Source organism: Physeter macrocephalus, chromosome 2 (genome assembly GCF_002837175.3).
Source record: "Physeter macrocephalus isolate SW-GA chromosome 2, ASM283717v5, whole genome shotgun sequence".
NCBI lineage: Eukaryota > Metazoa > Chordata > Mammalia > Artiodactyla > Physeteridae > Physeter > Physeter macrocephalus.
Window position 1 is genome coordinate 65,224,359 of NC_041215.1, and position 7,938 is coordinate 65,232,296.

At 38.6% G+C, this 7,938-nt stretch overlaps 1 protein-coding gene across 5 annotated transcripts in view; it reads left to right on the forward strand.

Annotated features, from left to right (window-relative positions):
* Window positions 1–7,938, forward strand: part of TANC1 (tetratricopeptide repeat, ankyrin repeat and coiled-coil containing 1) — a 236,341-nt gene that overhangs the window by 70,398 nt on the left and 158,005 nt on the right. For all 5 annotated transcript variants that reach the window (XM_024122164.2, XM_055088026.1, XM_028478263.1 and 2 more), the window contains one exon: window positions 4,418–4,497. In XM_024122164.2, coding sequence (XP_023977932.1) covers window positions 4,437–4,497 — 61 coding nt within the window. In that variant the 5' untranslated portion in view covers window positions 4,418–4,436. The remainder of the gene's footprint in view (window positions 1–4,417; window positions 4,498–7,938) is intronic.

The window sequence follows — 7,938 nt, forward strand, 5'->3', positions numbered from 1 at the left end:
CCCCGCCCTCAGCTCAAGGAGTCGATTTGAAATTTCATAAATAGGTGGTATGGCACTCCAGAAGAGGAAAGTTTTAAGGCTGGTGTTATTCTATGATTTCAGACAAGGTGGTCATGGTTATGATACTGCCATTGGGATTGCAAACTGAAATAGATTTTTCTCTTATTTTAAAATCATCTCACTGTTTAATCTAGGATAACTTTTGTTATATTTTATATACCCTTGTCATCACTGCAGAATGCTCATTTAACACATAGCATGGAGACATTGTGCCTATCTCCAAAGAGTTTATGTGTTAAAGGAGAAATCTAAGAAGTAAAAGTAAGCTCAGTAGTTGGTTTAACTTCTGTGGGTTTTGAAAAGAAGAATCTATGGCATTTAGGAAACTTAGGTGTCGAATGATAGTAGAAAAATAAGGAAATTTAGGTGACTTCGGATCATTGACCTAAAGGTATAATGTCATATACTCATATTTTATTTTCTTTTAAATGAACATTATAGGAAATTTTCTCCCATTAGATCATTTCAGTTGTAATCTAGAGGCTGGTCTTTTCTCTCTTCCTCAAAAATATATAAAGAAATGAGAGCTGAAGTTCTCTGCTTTTTCAAAGATTTATTTTTATTTATTTTTTAGTTTTAAATAGGGCTTATTCATTCTCTTTTTAAAAAATTAATTAATTTAGTTTTGGCTCCATTGGGTCTTCCTTGCTGCGTGCGGTCTTTCTCTAGTAGCGGCGAGCAGGGGCTACTCTTCGTTGTGGTGCGCGGGCTTCTCATTGTGGTGGCTCCTCTTATTGAGGAGCACGGGCTCTAGGCGCGGGCTTCAGTAGTTTCAGCATGTGGGCTCAGTAGTTGTGGCTCGCGGGCTCTAGAGTGCAGGCTCAGTAGTTGTGGCGCACGGGCTTAGTGGGATCTTCCTGGACCAGGGCTCGAACCCGGGTCCCCTGCACTGGCAGGCGGATTCCTAACCACTATGCCACCAGGGAGTTGCCATCAAAGATTTATTTTTAAATACTTAAATCCAGCCATATATTTATACTACTTGTGTGATAGAGGCTAAAGTTTTATGGGGCAGAAATTGAGGGATTCTATTTGGCCAGTATTTATTTGAGTTACACCTGTGCCTTTTGATCTATAGTATTTAAAGTGAAAAAGGACAGCATTTCTTGTTTTATCCTATTATGCTTGTCCATAAGAACTTCCTTACATGTATGGTCCTCTAGTAGGAACTTGATAGCTTCTGGCAGTTTCTTTTTTGTGTGTCTGGAAGGCTGGTTTGCATCATTTCTATGTGGTTCACTTCTGTAGCAGGGCAGTGTTCACCCTTTTTAGGGGAAAATTGTCAGTAGTTGAAGTTGCTACAGGAAGGGAAGTGATGCACGTGTCATTCAGGGAGAGCCCGCTGGCTGCCCTCATAAGACTGCTTCACAGTGGCATCTGCATTCAAGAATTTACCACTGTCTTCCTTTTGGTACTCAAACTGGTATCAGAAACTTAATATTCTTTATGTCTTAAATAGATGATACTTGGCAAAGTGACTCCCTTGAACAAAGCTCATGAGAGCTTTTGTTTAAAGCCAGAACACTGGTTTATTAATTCCCAGAATCATGTCTGTCAACAAGCTAGACAATTGTGTTGGGTGGACTAGACCAGCACACTCTCTCCCACTGTTGTTAGGTTAAAAAGCCCAATTAAGAGGCACTGCTCATTGAGAACAGGATCAGAGGAAGGGGAAGTAGTTATGATGCCAGTGTTTAATAGCACTGGGTCCGATAGCCTGATGGGTCTATTTCCAGAACTGGATGTGGGAGTATGTATTTTTAAGTTCACAGGTACTGTCAGGTATGCAGATAATCTTCTCTGGACTATACTGCCAATGTTGGCCCCTCCAGCCTATTACTATAGTGGCTTTTTCTGAGCACCTCACTTCAGATGGGCATAGTCTTTAAAGGGTCTGTTGATAAATGTCACGTTCCAGTTACATCTTTCAGGCCATGACTGATTGGGACTTTGCACAGCTCTACTCTGATCTGTATTAATTTCAGAATTTAACCCACGGGGAGCAGTCTTCTTTTTTTCCTTTCCAGCTTGTGTGTGTATGGGGGTTCCTTAATTTTTGCACCCAGATATAATCAGTTAAAGTTTCTCCATGTGCAGTTTGAATATCTTTTAGAGTATAAATTTAAGCTCTTTCCCTTGAGTTACTATTGAGGGAGGAAAACAAGAACTGGGAGAAGAACTTATAGCGAATATCTGATAGCCTCTTCACTTGAGACCCCTGATGGAGAAGATTTCACTATCCTGAAAACAGCTGAGCTCCCAAAAATAGACATCTAAGGTGTCTGGGATGAGATGCCCAAGTCCGTGTCTGCCAGTCCTTGCCCTGTGGGCTGTGTATTCCAAGTGGCATTGTAGATCTGTTGTGGGTTGGTGGTGACAAGGGTGATTAATCAGGGGCAGCTTCATCACCGTGGTGGGGCCTGAGCTGTTCAGTGATCCAGGGAAACACAGGGGAAAAGTTTCCTAAGGACCTTGGCCAAGCTTTGCTGGCCTGGCTCCATTGATATTTTTCTCTTATTTCTTTAGTATGTAGTCTTTGCTAAATGACAAACCCTGAAGGGTTGGTTGATTTTTTTTTTTTTTTAAATTTGGTGAAGAAAATGTCTGTGCTTACCAGGCATCTATTTATTTTTTAACTTTTCCTACTGTTTTTTATGCCACAACATTTTGCATTGTTTCCTTCAAGCATGGCTGTCAGGAGAAATTTGTGTTTTCACAGCTCCCCTATGGAAGCACACTGTGGCCCACTTCCAGATTCGGTGTTTGCCCTTTACGTGAAACCCAAGTCTTTTCACAGGGGTCCATTCAAGTAGCATTTTAAAAAAGAATTAGGCTCCAAGCCATGCTCCTTTTGTGTGTAAAGACTTGTTTGTAAAACGATTTAACCCTAATAAGCTTCACTATGGCTTTCTCCAAATTCTGCTTAAGATATTTACTTCCTAGTATCTTTCAGGTTGGTTGGTTTGTTGTTCATTTTTTTGATTGTTTGCTTGCTGTTTTGCAAAGCTTTCATTGCTCTAAGCAGAGAGGCCAGCACTGGGGAAAAAGGAGGACCCTTGCTGGGAGTCTGCAGATTTGGATTCTGGCCCTGCTGTTAATTAGCTGCGTGACCCCGGGGCAAGTCAGCCTCCCAGGGTCTCTGTTTCTTCATCAGGAAAACAAAGGGCTTGGAAAAATAAATACAGGCCTGGACCCAATGATAAGAAAGGTCACCCTGTGTGCTTATGTTGTGCATGGCAGCACTTTGGGACCCTTCCTCCCTCTCAGTGGGCTCCACAAAACCTCGGCTCAACTCTGGGGTCGAGCACTTGTGCCGGGCGTTATATAGAGACCACTGGAAGCCTCGATGCTAACAAGCAGGTTTTCTACAGAGGGGTCATCCCCTCTTTGTTTTCCTCAGCAGAAAGCTACTTGCTTTCTTCTACCTGCTTCTCCTTAGTGCCTTAACAAGGGTGTGATGGTAACACAACCCACTCAGATTTGTTACTGTTTTTGCGTTGTCTAGCCATCTCATCTGAGTTAGTGGAGGGAAGAGAGAGCTGGAGAGACTGACTAACTGATGAAATAATGGTCCTTTTGTCTGTCTCTTTGCTAGAGGGGTGGTTTTATGTTTCATCTTAGACCTGGGCCATTGTGTTGTTTTTACGTGCTCAGTACAACCCTGCTTAAAAATACAGCTCATTATTTAAACGATTCAGCCGGCAGGCCTGTTCTTCTTACCTCCCCCAACCCCTGCCCAAAAGTCATAACAATATGTGGTAAAAACCCACTGCAGTGTGTGCTGTTTGATCAGACACCCCGACATCAGTGTTGAAATGTGTTCCCACTATATTTATTTTGCAAATGTTTTTAAGGTATGTTTCATTCTGATTAACCTTCCAAAATGTTTTCCTTATGGTTATATAATCAGTAGCACCTGTAAAACATGCCTTTAACCATGTAGCTTTCCTTCTTAACCATTATCTTTTTGATTCTGTCTTAATGTTTTCTTTTGATGAATGGGGGTTGGGAGACCCACATTCCTATGCCAGATATCTTACAGTAATGGGTACAGATTTAGCCTCATAACCTTAATTAGATGTGGAATGCTGAGAATGCACTGTTTTTTTTAACTTTTATAACAAGACGGTGAACTTCTGATCACTTCATTAAACATTATAAAACACTCCTTGTGTCTTTAGCATTTAGTTCCCCATGTTAGTTTATTCATAGAAAATTAATGTAAAACTCAAGGTACCTTTATATTATCCTAAGTGATCTGTTTGTTTGAAGACAAGTTACCGTTTGTGTCAATATGCAAGTTATGGTCCAATTTATAATACTTAATTTCTCTTCCCTCTCCTCCTTTTCTCTTTAGAAGCAAAAGAGTGTTGAAAATGTTAAAAGCTGTGCTGAAGAAGAGCCGAGAGGGAGGAAAGGGAAGCAAGAAGGAAACAGGTATGTGTCCAGGATTAAGTTGAGCTGAGCAAGCATGGTGGGCGTGAGCCAGCAAGGCCACACTTAATCCAGGTGGGGCAGATGTTATTGCCTTGGGAATGGGTCAGAGAAGTGATATGGGTTAGAAGAAACAGCAACCTGGAGGCCATGAGAAACTAAATATATTCGTGAGCTTTCTCCTGGGAAGTGACTCTGAAGATTGAGTTTGGGTTCTGAACCAAATCCTTTCCCAGAAGACTTGTAAGGGTCATAATTTTAACAGGTCATTCAGATCCAGAGGCAGAGTTATAGACATTGAGGGAGAGCAGGTGTGTCCAGGAATTTGATTTCTAGAAAGCGCTTTCTCTTTTTCCACGCATGCTTGCATTTTATATGTTTGACCAACTGCTGGCTGACTGGTCCTCATCTTTTGAGTATCAAATTTTCACCCTAACAGGTGTAGCCACACTCAATGCCAGGCTGCTAGTTTTCATTATGATGAGAGCTACTTAATTTGGCTTGGATTTCATTCCTGTTTGTAGAGTTCTGGTGCATATGTGGTCATTGTGACTCTACACTGCATTCCGTGTGATAAGCTACTGTAAGGTTATTTTGGTGACCACTCACCAGAAAAACTACATGTTATCTACCTGTATTGCACAATAAAAATCTGTTAGCATGGATTGATTTCCCTGAAATGTGCCATTTCACTCTGTAAACTCATGTTAATCCAGAGTCAGAGAATGGCTGGTTTCTGAGTTATTATATATTGAATAACACTTCAGTTTTAATTTCTACTAAGGTATAAATAAGTAGGCTGAATTATAGTTAACTCTTTAATTCAAAAGGTCTTGTAATGCCTTGTGGTAATATTGTTATATATGTTGTTTCTGTAAAAGAATAAGTGGACTTGTAAACTTTTTGGTTATGTGGAACCTTGACAAATTTACTATTATTAATTTCCCTTTAACCAAACCTGCAAAAGGCAAACTTAACCTTAAAAGTAGAGACTTTGTTGTAAAGTTGCTGATAAGATTCCATTAAAAGCCTCTCATTAACGCCTGGCTAAGCAGATGCAAAGAAAAGAAGAAACCAGTTTTTGATGATAGAAACGGGAGACCATAGTTAGCTCTTAACCTTAGAAAATCAACTCCTAGCTTTGAATAATTAATTAGAATTGTTACTAGGGAGAATTTTCAGTTCACATAATTTCTATCCAGGGGGCCCTTCACCCTCTGCTGGGTTAAGGCCAAAACATCCTTCTCTTTAGTTCTCGAAAAGCTGTCTTAAAAACAAAACAACAACAACAAATTTTCCCCCAGTTTTGGCTCAGCTGACACTCATCCTAGGAACTATGTTATTTGCTTCTTTACATGCCTTTGTAATTTCCAGGATAAAGTTAGATCCTAAAGCTGTCTGTTGGACTGGAGCTGCCAACCAGTGGGTTATTTTTCTCAGGGCCAGGGTCTCCAAGCCAAAACTCTCTGCTTAGTAATGGAGTCTTTCACAACAGGCTAACCATCCTCTTTGATCTGTTCCAGACTCATGTGAAATTACAGTATGTTAATGATTTTACACACCCTGCCTTTCAGATGGGCCAGACAGTGAACATTGTTTGCGTTTGAAACTTTTCCAGTTGTAGAGCATATTATTTGGGGTTTATTTCCCCCTTTGGTCTTTAAGAGCAACTATTGTGTTTTCTGAATCATTTCTTCATAGTAATTCCCACACTTTGGCTTTTCACTAATAAAAACCAACTTGAAAAAGCAATGGGAACATTTCTTATAAAACATCTGTATGGTGTATGCCTTTTTTCTCTTAACTAGAACCTGGTTGTATTCCACTGGGGAACAAAGCAGATGGAATTTTAAATCTTGATGAAGTTATGTCACAAGATGATTGGGGAAAATACTTGGAATTTGACCATTCATGTGTTGAGCTCTGTGCCAGCTCTCGTTATATAAGTAAATCACAGCTAAGTTTCTCTGTAAATTAAAGCTGGCTAATCTACTGAGACCGCTGTGAAACTTGGGTAATAATATCTGCTGCAATATGGAAAAATTTTGCTCTGCTGTTTCCAATTAAACCAATCTTTGTTGTAAGACAAAGGAAAATTCATTTTTACGTACTTGAACTTACACTCACAGAAATTTAGAAAATATTTGTCTAAAATTTTGAGTTCAGCTTTTCATATCCTTTGTAGATTGTTTTTACAGTTAATCTTTAGCTACACTTTTATGTTGAACCTATTTTGGGAATTTGGAAAATCACTGAGTTAAACTTAGTATTCTTCAAAAGAAAACAAATATTTTTCATAAGTATTGAAAAGTTTTTATACCCTCAGCGCCTGTCCCTAAAAGTAAGTGTCACTTTATTGGTAAAATTTTAGCAGTTACTGAAATTTAAGTTATATGTATATAAGGATATTTCAAGTATTATGTACAGTGAGATATTAAATTATTGAAAGTTATTGAAAGTCATTGAGTCAGCTCTAAAAATAGCAAAATTATTTTTTTATGATTTTTTTTTTTTTTGTACCTAGGAAATGCTTATAGCTGAGCAAAAAGTATTTTCTGGAGGCTGTAGAATCACACTGGAGAATGCGATATTAAAAACTTTAAAAACTTTTGGGAAACTACATTTACCTTGTTTCCACTAGTCCATCAGTGCAAATGAGTTCTCTTGACCTTGAGTCAGGCCTAAGGGAGCAAAAATCAATATTAAACCATAATGTGGGGAAGGCCAGACGAGGGCATCTATTTTTTCTTTCCCTGCTGTTATGTTAGGACCTTGATCTAAAACAAGCGGATGAGGTGTTATCTTTATTTTGAAGCTCTCTAGAGAGGTCTACAACCTTCTACCACGTGTGTAAATGACCTTTACTATCAGCAAACTTTCATGTCACTATCATTAAAGTTCCTTAATTTAAAAGTAATTACTGAACTCTTAAGATTTCAGAGTATTGTTGTCAAACCTGGACCTAGTAAGAGTTTAGAGTGGATATAAGAGCAGCATAGGAAATTAATATCTTTTCTGTATAGCAGCACTGTTTAGAAAAGGAAAAGGAAAAAAGTCCCATTTTATAATAGAAACAGAAACTTTAAATAGCAACCTAAGAAGAAAGGTACTAGCCTTATATTGAAGAAAATAATAAAACTTTGTTGAAGGACTTAAGGGAAGACCTGAATAAATGGAAAGAAATACTGTATTCCTGAATGGGCAAATTTATTATTTTAAACTGACTAGCTCTTACAAAATTATCTATACATGCCATTTAATCTCTAATGAAATCCCAACTATTTTTTTTAAGAAGTTGAATATTATTAAACTGTTTCTTATTTTCCTGCAAGGCTGTTGCTTCACCGTATAAAAATAGCACCAGCAAACACAGTATATTGCAAAATTAAGATAGTAATGTTCTTCACTGGACACTATACAACTAACAAACTTTTCTCCACTGTC